This window comes from Zerene cesonia, chromosome 19 (genome assembly GCF_012273895.1).
Source record: "Zerene cesonia ecotype Mississippi chromosome 19, Zerene_cesonia_1.1, whole genome shotgun sequence".
In the NCBI taxonomy this organism is placed as follows: domain Eukaryota; kingdom Metazoa; phylum Arthropoda; class Insecta; order Lepidoptera; family Pieridae; genus Zerene; species Zerene cesonia.
This window is the reverse complement of record NC_052120.1, coordinates 5,555,781-5,573,945: the sequence shown is the minus strand read 5'-3', so window position 1 is coordinate 5,573,945 and position 18,165 is coordinate 5,555,781. Positions and strand designations below refer to the sequence as shown.

Sequence of the window (18,165 nt, the reverse complement as noted above, 5' to 3'; positions counted from 1 at the left end):
TTTTATAGCACCCATATAACGACTACTGGAGGGTCCGGTATCCATAAGGGTCCAGCCCATTAGTGTATAATCTATGGTCCAGTCTGTCGGCAATACTGGCCTGAAGAGTATGATTAGTCTACACATTTAAATAAGAATTTCTATCAAATCCTTGCGGGCAATAGCGAGATTTATAACGTTTATAATTCAGAAGGTTTAAGATACAGAATTACTCTTTGTAGGAAAAACCCTTCTTGATAATATTGCAAATCTTGTTTACATAATAGGTACAATTTTTATTGTATTAAAAAATAATACAAATGAAATATTTTGCTTTTTGGATGGCACCAAAAGAAATAAAAAAGTTAATATTTTAATTACAATATACACTACTTATAGCATCTGTATTTTATTGTTTTTGGTTTTTAATTTCTACATGTTTCTAGCACTGGAGATTGGGCATAGACATAACGATATGTAGATACCTACACTAGATTTTCAAGCATCGCTAAAACGACGAAAACAACGGGTTAGTGTGTATGGAAGTGCGTTTGACCGATTGCGCCGCAGTTTATATACCCGGGTGAGTAGATAACAACAGAATTGGTGTTTAATGAAAATTACCAATATATATAAAAACATGTACATTCGTTTCGATAAAATTAAAGTGGTGAGATCTTATGTTAACACGGAAAATGACATTTTATTACTACGGGGTGTGTGCTATATGTTTCTATCCCATTGAATGTAAGAATACCATGTGAGTTTCGCTTTTAAAAACCAAGCAGTGCAAATTTCTGCACTTCAACGCCAATGCCGCCAAATACGATCTCGTTATTATTTACCTTTTAATAAAGAGGTTATAACTTGAAGCTTTCTAATTATGAATTTATTTCTTTCAGTGTGGCGTGTGATGAGGAATGAATGTGAATAAAACCTTTATACTTAATCGTTAAATACGGGGATCAAGTTTATAATAATCGTACCAAAAAGCAACATCAGAATGGCAACTTTGGAGCAACAAGCTTCCAAGCTTTTGGATTTTAATCAAAAGTTAGACATCAACCTGCTTGACAATATAGTTGGATGTTTGTATTCCACTGTCGGCGATCAACAGCGTATTGCTCAGGATATCCTAACAGCCTTAAAAGAACACCCCGATGCTTGGACTAGGGTGGACACAATTTTAGAATTCTCTCAGAATCAGGAAACTAAATACTATGCTTTACAGATTTTGGAACAAGTAATACAAACAAGATGGAAAATATTACCAAGAAATCAATGTGAAGGTATAAAAAAATACATTGTTGGTCTTATTATTAAAAACTCATCAGATCCGGTTACTATGGAAAACAATAAGGTGTACTTGAAAAAACTTAATATGATATTAATTCAGGTATTGAAAAGAGAGTGGCCACATAATTGGGAAACATTTATCAGTGACATTGTTGGAGCATCAAAAACTAATGAGAGTCTTTGCCAAAATAATATGGTGATTCTTAAACTTCTAAGTGAGGAAGTATTTGTTTTCAGTACAGGTCAACTTACACAAACAAAAGCTAAACATTTGAAGGATACCATGTGTTCTGAATTCAGTCAAATTTTTCAACTTTGTCAGTTTGTCCTTGAAAACTCCCAAAATGCTCCATTAGTTGATGCAACTCTTCACACCCTTTTAAGATTTCTAAATTGGATTCCTTTGGGTTACATTTTTGAAATGAAATTGATAAGTACTCTCATTTTTAAGTTCCTTAATGTTCCAATGTTCCGAAATGTTACATTAAGTTGTTTAACTGAAATTGCTGGTGTAACAGTGAGTAATTATGAGGACCAATTTGTTGCCCTTCTTGTGCAAACTATGGAGCAGTTGGAGGTTATGTTGCCTCTTACCACAAACATAAGAGAAGCCTATGCAGCTGGAAGGGATCAAGAACAGGTTTTCATTCAAAACCTTGCATTGTTCCTTTGTACATATTTAAAAGAACATGGTCAATTGATAGAGAGACGTGGTTTAACAAACACCTTGATGAATGCACTTCGTTATTTGGTTTTAATATCAGAAGTCGAAGAGGTAGAAATTTTCAAGATCTGTTTAGAGTTTTGGAATGCATTAGCTGCTGACCTTTACAAAATAGCACCTTGTGCACATTCAGCAGGCCTTTATAGCGGCTTAGGTAAGAGTATTGGGAGGAAAGCATTGTATGCAGATGTACTTAGTAGCGTACGGTACATTATGATATCTAGGATGGCTAAACCCGAAGAAGTTTTGGTTGTAGAAAATGAAAATGGGGAAGTTGTTAGAGAATTCATGAAAGATACTGATTCAATCAACCTTTATAAAAACATGCGAGAGACATTGGTTTATTTAACTCATTTGGATTATAGTGATACAGAACGTATAATGACTGATAAGTTACAAAATCAAGTTAATGGTTCTGAGTGGTCTTGGAAAAATTTGAATACACTTTGTTGGGCTATAGGATCTATTTCGGGAGCTATGATGGAAGAGGATGAAAAAAGGTTTTTGGTTATTGTCATTAAGGATCTGTTGGGTTTATGTGAACAGAAGAAAGGCAAGGATAATAAAGCTATTATAGCTAGTAATATTATGTATGTAGTTGGGCAATATCCTCGCTTTTTAAGAGCGCATTGGAAATTTTTAAAAACTGTTGTTAACAAACTGTTTGAATTCATGCATGAAACACATGATGGTGTCCAAGATATGGCTTGCGATACTTTTATTAAAATTGCGTTAAAATGTCGCCGCCACTTTGTTACTACACAAGTTGGTGAAGCTTGTCCTTTCATTGAAGAAATTTTGAATACAATAAGTTCTATTATCTGTGACTTACAAACACTACAAGTCCACACCTTTTATGAAGCAGTTGGTTATATGATAAGCGCACAAGTAGATCAAGTGGCTCAGGAACAACTCATTGAAAAGTACATGTTGTTACCAAATCTAGTCTGGGATGACATAATATCTCAGGCATCTCATAATGTGGACATTCTCAAGGCACCTGAAGCTGTTAAGCAACTTGTCAGCATATTAAAGACAAATGTTAGTGCTTGTCGAGCACTTGGTCATCCATATGTTGTGCAACTTGGAAGAATATATTTAGACATGTTAAATGTTTACAAAGTCATGTCTGAAAATATAAGTCAAGCAATATCTTTAAATGGTGTTGCAGTCACAAAGCAACCACTCATAAAAAATATGAGAATAATAAAGAAAGAAACCCTGAAGTTAATTGCATGTTGGGTATCACGATCTACCGATAATAGCATGGTTTTGGAAAACTTCATTCCTCCACTTCTTGATGCCGTCCTGTTGGATTACCAAAGAACAGCAGTTCCTGATGCTCGAGAACCAGAAGTGTTGTCTTGTATGGGTGCTATTGTGTACAAACTTGGAGGACATATAACATCAGAAGTACCAAAAATATTTGATGCTGTCTTTGAGTGTACTCTTGAAATGATTAATAAGGACTTTGAAGAATACCCTGAACACAGGACAGAATTTTTCCTTTTATTACAGGCTGTAAACACTCATTGTTTCAAAGCATTCCTTAGCATACCACCAGCACAGTTTAAGTTAGTGTTGGATTCCATAATTTGGGCATTTAAACATACAATGAGGAATGTAGCAGATACTGGTTTACAAATATTGTACAGAATGTTACATAATGTGGAACAGCATCCTCAGGCAGCACAGAGTTTCTACCAGACATACTTATGTGATATACTTGAACATGTCTTCAGTGTAGTCACTGACACGTCTCATGGAGCAGGTTTAACAATGCATGCTACTATATTAGCACATATATTCACCTTAGTGGAGACTGGTCGTGTTACAGTGCCACTTGGACGTACACCTGATAATGTTCTTTATATTCAGGTAACAGTAATTATTTTGTTCATTTACGAATATTTCTGTCATACATTAAAAATATCTGTAGGACTGGTTTCACAGCTTCTATGGTCTGTTCAGCTTAGCTTTCTGTTAAAATTACAAATAATGTACAAATGTGTAAATAATTTAAAAGTGTGAAACTGACCCTTAAATGTGATAAATATGTACATCATTTATAATTTATTTTTGAATATATTTACACTAAAAAATAGAACAACATTCAGTTTCTATTTAAATATTTTTATTTTTCAGGAATATGTGGCAAATCTCCTCAAAACCGCATTCCCACACTTGACTGATAATCAAGTAAAAATAACTGTTCAGGGTCTGTTTAACCTGGATCAGGATATCCCTGCATTCAAGGATCACCTAAGAGACTTTTTAGTTCAGATAAGAGTAAGTAATATTATATTTAAACAAATAAATACCTATGAAATAACTCATTCTAAGTTATTGATATCATATGTAACTAACTGTCGCCCTCAGCTTCGCCTGCATAGTCATAATTAAATTGCATGGTATAAACTTTCATTCCCCATTTTATCACCTTGGGGGTAGAATCAAAATCTGCAGCAATTGTCTACATCATAGAAGAAAAATTTCAGCCTCATTGGTCCAGTATTTTGTGTGTTGATTGATCAGTCAGTCAGTCAGTTGGTTACTGTTGTGTTATATATTTATAATGGAGGCGGACGAAATAAATTTAAGGAGAGTCTGATACAATAATAAAATAATACAGATTCATATTCACATACTTTCTTGCTTTGCTCTGAAATAATACACACTACATAGTATTTTATTCTTGATGAAAAAATATAACCAAGTAGTGAAAAAAATTGTTTAGATATCTATTTCTTTTTATCCCATGACAGACCTCTGCAATAACAAAACCACTTCAATGGCACCCCAAAATTAATATTCGCGAATTTGTTTTTTATCGCTCATTTTGTCGGCTTTCCATACATGTAAAAACATACGTAAAGTACAGGAAGTTGTTTTACCATAAAATTTCCACGTGGTTCTTTTGATAAACGTACAAACAGAAAAAATACTAACTAATGTTTTGGTGTCTATAAATCGTACTGTTTTTTTTTTATAATAATTAAGGTACAGAAATAGATCATTTCCTCAAATAGCTCGTGTGACAATAAAGTAATACGACAACGACATGTGCATTATTTATTTTACCATAGTGCCAGCAACTTACATTCGCACGAATACATAAACCCAGAAGTGAAGGACGCATTGAAAATATTAATTGTTTCTTCAATACTTAAGGACATATATTCGTGCATTGTACGATTGTTTGCATGCTAGTTTGTTACTTGAAAACATTTTAAATTCATACAAAAAGTTGATTGTGGTACTCGCTGGACGCTGCTGTGGCACGCTCGTCGCACTTGGTGTTAACCAACTTTCACACTAATAACTAATTTTTTTTCGACAGTTGAAAACTGTTTTAAGTACACAACGTAAATACCGTCCATCGTGTTATGGTAAACCAATTAATGCTCAGAACGCGTCGTGGCATTTCTTTATTGCCACGACGCCTTGTATGCCTTTTGATTAAAGGACAATACAATTTTCGGGTTGTGGCTCTTTTATTGCGGCCACAATGTAAGACAATTTTTTTCGCCCAATGAGAGTTTCGGTTTTTGATAACATATATATTACAATAAGGCACATGCTCATAAGGTGGTAAACAGGACCCCTCGGTTCTACGCCCATGCGTTAACTCTTATACTAAGAGAGCAGTCCATAAGATGAATATGAGATATACTGTAATTTGAGAGTGATAAAGTTATTTCTAAAATATTTCAGGAATACACAGGTGAAGATGATAGTGATCTTTACCTAGAAGAACGACTTTTTGCCTTGCGTCAGGCCCAAGAGGAAAAGCGAAGGGTTCAACTGTCCGTTCCTGGTATCATAAATCCTCACGAGCTCCCAGAAGAAATGCAAGATTAATAATTAGTTATATAATTTATGATAACAGTTCACTATTCAAATCTGGTATATTGTATGTAGGTTTATGCAACAATATTTTACACATATTTAATTTTTTTTTGTAAATATAAGTCAATATGGAATGTGTATGGACATCACACAAATGTGAATAAACATTTGATAATTCAAAAAAAATTATATTTAATATATTATTTGCGTTTTACATTAGCAGTATGGGCATGGAAATTAAATAAGCTTTTTATTGTACTAGTGAACTGTTGTCATGACTGCTATAAAACTTGTGCTCAGTTTAAATATTACCTTGTTTTGTTAGTTTGTACAAAGGGTCGTCTGGTAAATGTTAGATGATGTATGCAAGTGATAAGGTTGAATTTACAAACCTTTCTAGATAAGGTATATTTTTCGAGCACAAGGAATAATTATTAGAGTATGGCCTTTTTTATCTGTAAGAAGGAAATCATGCAACACTTTACATTGCTAGCAAATAAAACCCTGCAATAGAATATTCATTTTTCACTTAACCTGGTAGGTAATAAAATCTCTGTGATGAAATCCAGTGTCGGATGTTCAACATGTGCGCTATGGAATCTAAGTATTATGAGTAGATTCTAGGGAAACTTTATAAAGTAAATTGCTGTTAGTAACTTTATGTTTTGTTTAATGTTGTCAGAACTAACTTCTTAATGGTTTGGGAATCTGAAACTTCTGACTAGGTTTCCGAATTCATTTTGGGCCTGATTAACTGTGAAGTCTTTCAATTTTGTGTTTGAAATAAACAGATAAATGTAACCAGACTGTTTTTTTTATTATTTTACAATGACTATCTACTATTATTATCAAATATGTCTATCAATGTCTCTCATGATATTACAATCAATCTCGAATTATTTTAAGCGGAATTAGTTTTATATTCCATTTACTAATTAATGATAGGTTCTTACACAGTGATGACTTATAACAAATTATGAAATTTTCATACTCCAAATTGCATTACAGGATACTTTTAACTTGTTATTGAGCAGAGTTCCCCTAGGAGTGAAAGTAAATTATCTTCTAATATATAAAATTACCATACTCATTCGTAACAGCTGCACTGATTTATATGAAATTTTGTATGCATATCGGGTAGGTCTGAGAATCGGCCTAAATCTATTTTTCATACCTCTAAATGATAAGAGAACAACGTTTGCTGGGTCAGCTAGTAATGTGTAGATTAATCCATAACGCGTAGATCGATGTTGGTAGCGCTTACCATATTTCGTCGAATATGACATAAAAAACCATATATCATATAATAATAATATTTTCCTAAAACCTTGCAGTTATTTAAGTATGATAATGTTATAAAAAGGCAAGGTTGTTGGGTTGTAGGAAGTTATCCTTGCAATTAAGTACTATTTGGTGGACGTTCCATACCTGGAGTCCGGACTAAGCGGTTCGACTCCACATTCTTTATTCGAAGCGCAAGGGACTGGAACATGCTTCCTGAGTACGTGTTTTTCGACGAGTACAATCTGAAGGTCTTCAAGAGAAGATTGAAGGAGAGAATTGAAAATAGAAATTAGAAAAATCTTTTAGGGAACCTCAACTTGCCATCAGGTGAGATCGTGGTGAAGCGCTGCCGTATTACGAAAAAAAAAAAAACAAATTTGAACGGCCGGACAGTACTTACTTTAAACTCATATTTCGATATGATGAGTTCATATGGGTTAGGTTAGTAATGTATAGGTATTTTGTTTTTTGAATTTGATTTTTTTACCCCCGACGTAAACAAGAGGCGTGCAAAGTTAAGATGAGAGGATCTGACTACCTTCCATATTATGTTAATAACGATTCAAAATTTGGACCAACTACCGCTTTACTTCAAGAATATTGAAAATGTAATATGGTAAGGTAATGACATAATATGTTAGTGTAAGGTTTAGATTTCGATTGAGGGTAATTAAATGCGATCAATTATGGCTGCGGTAGCCGAAGTAACAAGACGCGCCAATTTGTTTTTAAAACTTTTGGACAACAAAAGTAGACTTAATTTTTCAAATCCTATTAAACCCGTTACCCGATGTGAAGACGCTTGGAAAATAAAAATTTATGAACTTGTATAGTGTTGTTGCAATTCATTTCATCACACACTTGTTTAGAACCTGTATGTAATGAAATGAATTGCTTTAAAATATTTGTTAGTTTTAAGTTTACTTTTATTTCAAAATATTCTGAATAGGGAATATGTATGTAATTCTTTTACATGTGTGACCCTTATTCAAATCATCAGCATCAGCCTATATATGTTCCCATTGTTGGAACACAGGCCTCCTATGGGGGTTCAGGCCCATTCCACCACGCTGGCCGCACTTGGCCAGTTGGCAGATGTCACCTGTCGTCGAACTTTTAATTCCCGGATATGCCGGTTTCCTCACGACGTTCTCCTTTTCGAGCTCGTGATGTAAATGTAGAAAATTTGAAAAATCAATTTATTTCCTGCACGCTCGCTTGGTCTCGGACCCCGACTTATCGATTTTAGAAGTCCGAGGTCCTCACCACTGAGCCACCATTGCTTTGATTGTTCAAATATCATATTAGAAAAATATTTTTTATTTAGTTTTTATTTCAAGGAGAAATTAATTTTGAAAAATGTCTAGAAAAGTATTCAGGAAATTCAAATGAAATTTAATTCGCATACGAACTATGATCTCATAACCGGTCATAGCTAAGCACGTACCAAAGAGTATGAGATAGATAACGATAGCGTTAGGGTTGCCAGTACAGACGTACAATTTAAGAGTAACCAATGTATGCAGAAAATTTCATAGAGAAATGTATTCCATCTTAAAATTTAATGTGATAAAAAATAGCCACACACGACAGTTAGAGTTTACACACATAACATTTGAAATTGAAATATTACACTTCATATGAAAGTATTAAGCATACAATACTCATAAATCGGTTCTTTTTTTGTTCTACGGGAGAGGGTTAGTTCCGTGACGATTTATTAACAAAATATACAGATGTATAATTAAAACAACTTGTCTAAGACTTTACTTGTTACTTGTTTACTTTTTGCTCTCTGTTGCCATGAATCTAGAATGTAGGATGGTAAAATCACATTTAGTTGCTTACAACTTGTCTATAGTAATGAAATTAATGTTGTTGACTCTTCTGTCCAGTGTTGTCGCATAAGGCCTTTTTGCGCAGAATCTATCCCTATAGAGATTCATCCTCCCTTTCAACTCTTTAGCCTCAAAAGGGCAATTAGCCGTATTTTAAATTTTTTACAATAATTTCGGAGTAGGCCCAATTTTGCATAGACCTTTTTAAAGTGCTAGTTGCCTTATTTAGAAAAAGAAGGTGGCAGACTGCTTCTGTCTATTCTCTATTGTTTAATATCTAGAACTCTATGGTGTGTGACATGTCGTGAATTAGAATTAGACTATTTCAATTAAAATCGATAAAATAACATAAAGTTATTAAAGATGGTTAAGATTACTGAAGAAAATTCATCTGGTGAAACAGCCTCGGATAAATTAGTGCCAAGTGGATCAAACGTAGAAACAACGGTTGCTGAAAATGAAAATGTGGATGTAAGTTATACCTTCGTACTAAATTAATAGATTTTTTCTGGTATTTTATTTTAGTTGTTACATATACATTTTCTAATTTCAGATTAATGCCCAAATTGACGAACAGCGTCGACGAATGCAACCAACTAAAATGGAATCATTTTTTGCCATTACAAAGTCTCTTATCATACGAGCACTAGTTGTATATTTTATAACATCGATGTTTCGCCAACCATCAGCACCTAAAACTGATGTTAATAGTGCCACAGGTGTTCCTAGAGTAGCTGCTATAAATATGTTTGATAATGGAACAATTTTAGATATGTATTCTTACTTATCTGAACGTGAATTTAATAATTTTGAAAATGCTCGATTGATTTGGAAACAATCTGGTCTTATTTATGGTGACTGGTCAGGAGGTCCCAACAATGATGGAACATATACATATTCTACAAGTATTGAAGCATCTGAATCATTGAAAAATAATGGGTCTATATATCTTCATGTTTATATTGTACCTTCTGGAAAGTCACCAGATCCAAGGGATAAGAGTAATCATGCTGGGCAATATGTTACCTATGGGAGAAAAATGTTGAATAAATACAAGAAATTAAAATATCAAAAAACACACAATCTTCTGACTGGTCAGAGTGAAAAATCTGAAGAAGAGCTAAAGAAAGCGGAGACCATGCAAGAAGAAATAGTATCCCATTGGCATCCAAATTTAACAATCAATTTAGTAACAGATCAAACTAATTGGATGCAAGGGAGTGTGCCTCCACCATTAGATGAATTTATTTACTTTTTACCTGACGGCAAAAAGTACAAACCTGCTGTATTTTTAAATGACTATTGGAACATGATGCGAGACTATTTTCCCTTAAATAAGACAACAACTACTCTTCAACTGGAACTTACGTACCAACCATTGAGTCTTTTTAAATGGCAGTTGTACACAGCCCAAGTGATGAGGGATAAACTGAGTGTATTTTCTGCCTTGGGTGCTGAAGAACAAGATGAAGAGCAAGATACAGTTAAAGAATTACTTCTTGATACATCTCCATACTTGTTAGGTTTAACAATATCTGTTTCTATTCTACATTCAATATTTGAGCTCTTAGCATTCAAAAATGACATTCAATTTTGGAACAATAGACAGTCACTTGAGGGTCTTTCTGTTAGATCTGTCTTCTTTAATGTTTTCCAGTCTACAGTTGTGCTGCTCTATGTTCTAGATAATGAAACAAATGTCATGGTTAGAATATCTTGTTTCATAGGTTTGATGATTGAGATATGGAAGATAAATAAAGTTATGGATGTCAAGTTGAATAGAGAAGACAGGATATTTGGTTTTCCAAAACTCTCATTTACTGATAAAGGGTCTTATGTAGAATCAAGCACAAAGCAATATGATATGCTAGCTTTTAGATATCTAAGTTGGGCGTGCTTCCCCCTTCTTGTTGGATATGGAATTTATTCCTTATTGTACTTGGAGCATAAAGGGTGGTATTCATTTATCCTCAACATGATGTATGGATACCTTTTAACTTTTGGTTTCATTATGATGACACCTCAGTTATTCATTAATTATAAATTGAAGTCTGTAGCTCATTTACCTTGGCGTATGATGACTTACAAATTCTTAAACACATTCATTGATGATATATTTGCATTTGTTATTAAAATGCCAACAATGTACCGGTTGGGATGTTTCAGAGACGGTATGTATTCTTCTAAATAAGTCATGTTGATTTATGTCAATGATAAATGAGATAAGATAAACTTATAAGAGAATTTTGTTACAGATATTGTGTTCTTCATTTTCTTGTATCAACGTTGGATCTACAAAGTTGATCACAAGCGTGTCAATGAATTTGGTTTCTCAGGTGAAATGGAGCAGCAACAAAACCAAACACCTAATGAAAATCTTGCTATTACAAATCAACCAGAAACAATTGATAAAAAGAATGATTAAAATGTTTACTATGTTCCAATTCATATAGATAGTTAATTAAGAATTCTTTAGAGAAATGTTTGTTAATTAATGTAATGAACCACTTAGTTATAATCACTAAATTTTGTTGTGTGAGCTGGATTTTTAGGAGTGACTGTAGCTATTTGATAGTTATGTATGCAATGAAGCATCAATAAAATTTAACATTAAAGATATATTATAAAACAATAAGGATCATTTATCCGTTATATACTGTTATTTATGCTAATAAAAACAATTTTAATAAATAAATCAACCAAACCATCCAATAAGTAATTATGAACAAAGCTTAATATAGTAGATACAATTGTATTTAATATTTAGTTGAAATATTTATTTATTTAAGACACGTGAAGTCAGCTACCATTTATTACAATGTACACAATTTTTGAGCTCAAAATATTTTCAGTATTGCTTTTTGCTTGTTATTAACTTTCGATTCATTTAAGACATTCAATTGTGGCTGTGTGTGTATTATAATAAATACAATGTTTTATTTATTGAAATAAATATATTATTAGTGAGTTTTATATTAAATATACACCTGCAGCATTGGTATAAAGAACATTGTTCAGATAATTAAGGGTTCAAAAGTAGTTTTTTTAAATTGTGTTTCATAAAATAGGTAATAACGACAGTATACCCTTCACATATAGATAATAGATATTTTAGCATTGTAAATTATTTAAAATTGTTCTACTTATATTTGCCCACGACATAATATTATTCATTTTTAATTCTTAATAAAATATTCTAAGGTTTAATTATAATTTATGTTTCGAGTCGTTCGATCATATCCTCTAATGCCCAAAGAAAAGATGCATGAACAATACAATCAATACTGTTAAACATAGAATAGTTAGTTCCCAATGTGTTTTTGTCAACATATTTCTTATTGGTTGTGGTGCATTGTTACAATAATTGTAAAGAGTGGGATGAACCTTGACTCATATTTATTGCAATTGTATTATTTATAACACATACTATGTCTGTTAATTTTTTTGACTGATTCATTTATGTCCTGGTAAAAATGACCATTAGCTATGAAAACAATTTACTTAAATTTGTGTGAGGTATAAAAACAACTTCTATGGTAAGGTAATAGACGAAATGTTGTTGTCTTCCTGTTAAGTTTCATTAGATTCTCTCAATAAAATTTGATTATAATTTCGCACTATGAAAATTGTGCATTTTTGTAATATAGCAATTAATTTTTAATGGTATTAAAATATTTAATATAGAGTGATTGTTGTTAATTAGGGTTTTCAATTTTATTACTTTGGATGTTTTCGTACAATATTTACCAAGATAGACCAATCGTAAGTATTTGAATTATGCATTTTGATCTTTTGAATTATTAAATCTATTTTAAATTCATTTTAAGGTGTTATTTGTATTTGTTCCGTGAAATAAAAGTAATGAACCAATAGCTGTGTATCATTTAAGCACATCAGGGAGCAACATTTTTACTACTTATTTCCTTTTTATATTATTCGATTACATGATTATTGCTTCACATCTTTTCCTTCACTTTTTATCTAATTTTTGGCTAAAGTTTGATGGTGGAGGTTCGAGCAGGTTTCTATACGTATGTAGCAGTGGCAGGTACAACACCAACATCGGCGTGAAATAGTAGAACGTAAATGCTATCCCCATTCATCTAACGAACGCAATGTTTGTATGGTGGTTAAGTAACGGAGGCTCCTCATCCTCAAAAGCGGCCTAGTTATTTGCAGAGACCCTACCGCTGCAAATGTTTATGAACGGTAATGAAAGTTTACTTTCAAGCAAACCACCAGCTCGGTTGCCCCATTATAACAAAAAAAGGTACAGTCGTAGTTTGTCAATTTTAAGGTTACGTCTTATAAGAATAACTTAAAAAAAATAGAATAAAGAAAATGCATCGGGAACTTTTTAACGTGATTCAGCGTATTGACAATCATAAGTTCCGTTGAGCATAATGCACTATCAGCGGGACACGCATGTATATCCAGCTGAGGATCGCCCATTTCAAAGAAACATACATAGTAAGTCAATCTGAGGCAAGCTTGACGCAGTAACAAGACGTAGTAACGGTTAGACACAAAAAAAAAAGATTTAAAAATTCTAATCTTATCTCTAAAAATCGTGGAAATGCAGGTTTTCTTGATTTTTGTACTTTTCATTGGTATCTCTTATTAGCTTATATACGTTGAAACATCACAAAGTTCTAAAAATTTATTAGTTTATTATTAACTAGCTGCGCCCCGCAGTTTCACCCGCGTAAGTCCGTTAATCCCGTAGGAATATCGGGATAAAGCTGCCCATATGTTATTCAGTTGTCCAGCTACCTCGGTATCAAATTTCATTGCTAGTTTTTGCGCGAGAGTAACAAACATACACACATCTTTACAAACTTTCGCGTTTATAATATTAGTAGGATAGTGGTGCTATAACAGTAAGCGTTTGCTCTACAAACAGAAGATCTTGAATTTTCGTTAGTAAATATAAATTGAAAATGATCAAAATTTTATAATCGGAAACCGAGAATTCGCGCGTTTTTGATTTGGCTATTTACATACCTACTTAACTTTTAATTAAATACGTATAGTATTTGAATTTCAGCGTGATATGCGGTTTTTATACCTATAAACGCTATATTTTTTGTTTAGATAATTTCAACTTATAAAATGTGATCTGTTACGCATTTTTATATTTCTACAACTTATCTAGTCTGTTAAGTTTAGCAGCCTGATTTGGTATACTCTTGGAAGAATAACCATAAATTTAAAAATTTTAAATATTTGTAATCACAGTCCATTATAAATATCCTTATTTCCAGTCGTAAATCCTTTCCTTATCCCTTTCCCCTTAATAGCAGGCAGCGCATTCGGAGAGGCATTACGAATATGAATACGAACGAACTCTGCGAATGTGTTCGCTTACCATCAAGCGAACCACCAGCTCAGTTGCCCGCTTATGGCATAAAAAAAAGAAAAAGCTTTGGTAGCAATTAAAACAAATTATAAAGAAAGCGGACTAGAATAGCACGTATTGATCTGGCTGTGAAACAGCACCGATCTATGTTGGGTTTGTAATATATATTGACGTAACAATAAAGTTGAAATTTATTTATTTAACTTTTTCTTAAATGCTAAGCGTAACTATACATGCTATAGTTTTTTCAACATAACATACATTCATTTCTGACGAAAGCAATAATCAATTTATTCATCATATATTTAATTATAATAGCTTAATTATACGCGGGGGCAGCCTGGTGCCCAGTGGCCGATGGCTCCGCATCTGTAGCAGTGGCCGTACCCTCCGTAGTACGAGCCGGGGACTCCCGGTACATACTCTCGTCTTCGTCTGCTACTTCTATTATTTCCTGTGGTAGTACCTGCCAAGTATGAACAAAGAACACGGTATGAAATAGAAGCGACGCTCCTCGCTCGAGAATCTTCTTCAAATGAAGCTGATGACAACCCATTGGATTTAATTTTTAGTACGAATTGGCTTGAAATTTGATGAAATGGAATTTAAAAAGTGTCGGAGTAAGCAGTTATTACGCTTTTAATATAGATATTTCAAAAAGTCCATTAACATGTAAATTTATTAGAACTATATGAAGTTATGATCTGTATTCTATATATTTTTTTATTCTTTAACAAAATAAATAAATTTGAAAATTCATCAAGCAGTCTTATTTTTGATACAATTATGATCATAATCTTTTATGTGTATATTTTAAATAGACTTGATTTTTTATCACATATTTGCAATCACATACCTTGAAAAAAACTAATAAATTTGCTTGAAGATTTTTTATTTTTATCAGAGTTTCTGAATTCTAAACTAACTTTTATAAACAGGAAGATTTCTGGTTTGTTCCTTTGTTTCTTTGTTCTTTAATTTAACTTTTAGTTCAAAATCTGTTTTCTGATTGATAATAATTCTTTTATCAATGGAATTCTTACCCAAGTTACGTAAGCTAGGCATAGAAATTAGAGATCCCTATCTGTATTTTAACTATGAATCCCAAAATATCAAATTATCCGATAAAAGTATTTACTTCGCATGCGCAGCAAGGTTAATACCTTTAATGGTTTTGCTAAAATTATGTTTTATAAATTAATAGATATCATGATAACAGAAGAGACCGTGATGGTTAACACCTAACTGTTACAGTTAAGTTACAGGTAGGCCTTGTTTGATTTTTTTCAATTTATCCAATCCATGTATTATATAATACTTTAAATTATTCGATTCGTTCTTTTCCTTTAGAACATATAAAATTTTTCAAAATGAGCTGAGGGTATTTGAAAAAAAAATTGCATTTAAAACTGAATTACATAATATTACCAGTGGTGATTCCCAATTTGGATTCAGACCTGAAGTAGAATTGTAAATTACAAAAATGAGTGTAATTGTTTTGTTGATTTTTTCAAAATAAAATCACAGAAACAAAGCATTCACTCTGTATCAAATGTTGAAAATACATTGAGTGATACAGTTTCGGAATCAAGTTAAGAAAATGTTTGAATTAAATAAGGAAAATAATAAGTAAAACATGAAATTGGAGTTTCATCTTCGCTTAAAAAACCAAACACCCCAGAAATCAAAGGGAATATTCGACAGCGCATCTATCCAGGGATACTATGCAGAAGAATTGAAAATTTCCTTGATTTGGAAGTCATGCCACCAAAAAGAGTGGCAAAGGGTGTAATTTTTCGAATTTTCGAAAATGCCGAATATCTCGAAGGCCGAGAAGCTTTTACCATATGCATTATATAAAATTAGTTTACATAACATTCCAATTAATTATTTATTTCTATGTTTTGCCTTCTTTATTTGTGAGAATTCTTTTTTGGCTATTGATTTCCGGTCATCTCCATAAACTTACAAATATATAAAATACAACAATTTATTAAATTTATTTGTCGAGGCCACTCAAAAGTCTTCACAATAAGACTTACTACATAAGTAAGCCCAGACTTAAGGATATAAGTAACGCTCAAAGACCAAAATCCCTAATTGTACAAAAAAAAAAAAAATTGGAACAATGCGTCGTGGTTTCAGTAAAATACACATTGCGAAATTCGTACTGTGGATCTAATAAAGGGATAAGGACGCGTCGTGACAAACATAAAGACATCGAAGTTCGTGCCGTGGCTGATATGCTATGCATGCATGACTTCGATCTCGACGCGATGTGGCAATAAGGAAAAGCCGTGACGTGTTTTGAACTTTAATAGGTTTACCATACAACGTTGGACAATTTAAATTGGCATACAAATAATAAAAATCCTTAAAAGTTCCTTATTAGATTTTAGGGAAAAAATATGTGAGAGCGGAACGAATCAACTTTTGTATGAGATAGTTTTTTTTATATATTCCTATCCTAGTGTGATAAAGATACTTATCTAATTTAATTGATTTAAAATAAATACTAACCATTAGCGTTGGCATGATCGGTATTGTTGTCAGGTCCACTATTTGAATCGGACGTACGTCTGGTGTAGGTATGGATTGCGACGATGAATCTGAGGGGACTAAAACAAGAAAAGTTTCATTAGCGACATAACAATGTTATTTCATTTAAAAAATATAGCTAAATCCATGTAAATACATAAAAAAATTCGTGTTAGTTACATCCTTATATTTCCAAAAAATTCATTGATATACATTAATCATCTAGACCATCAATAATTTATTAAAAAGTCATAATGGACGAGCGGCATTGCAAAAAACATTAATTGAAATTAACACCTCATTTCCTGGTTTGAAGTAAACGTAGGCTTTTTCGCTTCTGATTTTTTTGTACTTCAATGAAAGTGTCTTACAAGACATTTCAACATTATGGGTCTATGGCGGGGGCGAATTTGTTAATTCATAGATATAATGTATCAATGTTTTTGATATAAATATTCCTTACTAGACGAAGTCAGCTGGGTTGTCCTCGTAGTAAAAGTCGTCGTAGTATTCCTCCTCCGGCCCCTCCTCGAGCGCGGAGTCGCTGTCCTCCCAGTCACTTTCGAACGAGTTTCTTCTAAAATATTAATTTATCAAGTCAATCATCCATTTGCAAATGCAACTAGATATCGCGTAGGCACAAAAAACTTCTCGCCAAATAGCAGCGCACATAGGCCGTGAGCTCTTATTTAGTTTCAAATCGAAGCTTCTTTTTTATGACGAACTCTATTAGGCTTTAGATAAAATTTCTACGACTTATAACTTAATTATCATGTGTCATGTTTGTACTTTGAATATAAAACTGTTACAAAAAATGTATTTCTATTTGCTAGGAAACAAATGTAGACTTATATGAGGGTACAGAAATTTCTAGAATAAACATATGGCAAAACTTGATATATTAGTATTCGCCATTTATCCTTTTAAATCCCGCGGACGGATATTTTTTATTATTTTTTCTTTTTCTTTCTTAAATCCATTAAAGGGTTCATAGTCCAAATACTTAATAAAAAATATAGCAGCAGCACTGGCTCAGTGGTGAGGACCTCTTACTTCAAAATCGATAAGTTGGGGTTCAAGACCAGACGAACGTGCAGGAAATAAATTGATTTTTCACTTTATCTGCACATGTGGATTACATCACCACTGTTCGAAATGGTGAAAGAAAACATCGTGAGGAAACCAGCATGTCTGAGAATCAAAAGTTCGACGACATGTGACATTATGCCAACCCACACTTGGCCAGCGTGGCGGATTAAGGCCACGTTGGCCTCATAGGAGACCCGTGTCCCAGCAGT

General features: G+C 32.9%; 3 protein-coding genes across 6 annotated transcripts in view; 2 read left to right on the top strand and 1 right to left on the bottom strand.

Moving 5' to 3' along the window:
• Positions 1–432: 432 nt before the first annotated feature.
• LOC119834735 (exportin-1) lies at positions 433–6,653 on the top strand. The gene is made up of 4 exons (XM_038359207.1): positions 433–562; positions 882–3,877; positions 4,145–4,288; positions 5,714–6,653. The coding sequence occupies exons 2-4, from the start codon at positions 983–985 to the stop codon at positions 5,858–5,860; spliced, it is 3,186 nt and encodes a 1,061-aa protein (XP_038215135.1). The 5' UTR covers positions 433–562; positions 882–982; the 3' UTR covers positions 5,861–6,653.
• Positions 6,654–9,078: 2,425 nt separating this feature from the next.
• Positions 9,079–12,504, top strand: LOC119834253 (cleft lip and palate transmembrane protein 1 homolog). Its single transcript, XM_038358589.1, has 3 exons — positions 9,079–9,441; positions 9,524–11,141; positions 11,226–12,504. Exons 1-3 carry the CDS (start codon positions 9,334–9,336, stop codon positions 11,393–11,395), a joined length of 1,896 nt encoding a protein of 631 aa, XP_038214517.1. The 5' UTR covers positions 9,079–9,333; the 3' UTR covers positions 11,396–12,504.
• A 2,004-nt stretch (positions 12,505–14,508) lies between these two features.
• The window catches only part of LOC119834644 (E3 ubiquitin-protein ligase RNF8-like), an 8,759-nt gene continuing 5,102 nt past the window's right edge, over positions 14,509–18,165 (bottom strand). For 2 of the 4 annotated variants that reach the window (XM_038359065.1, XM_038359066.1), the window contains 3 exons: positions 17,331–17,444; positions 16,850–16,947; positions 14,509–14,795 (listed from right to left, as the gene is read on the bottom strand). In XM_038359065.1, the coding sequence (XP_038214993.1) occupies positions 14,653–14,795; positions 16,850–16,947; positions 17,331–17,444 (355 nt within the window). In that variant the 3' untranslated portion in view covers positions 14,509–14,652. Of the gene's footprint in view, positions 14,796–15,757; positions 15,787–16,849; positions 16,948–17,330; positions 17,445–18,165 lie in introns of all 4 variants that reach the window. The other 2 variants (XM_038359064.1, XM_038359067.1) reach the window with 2 other exon arrangements.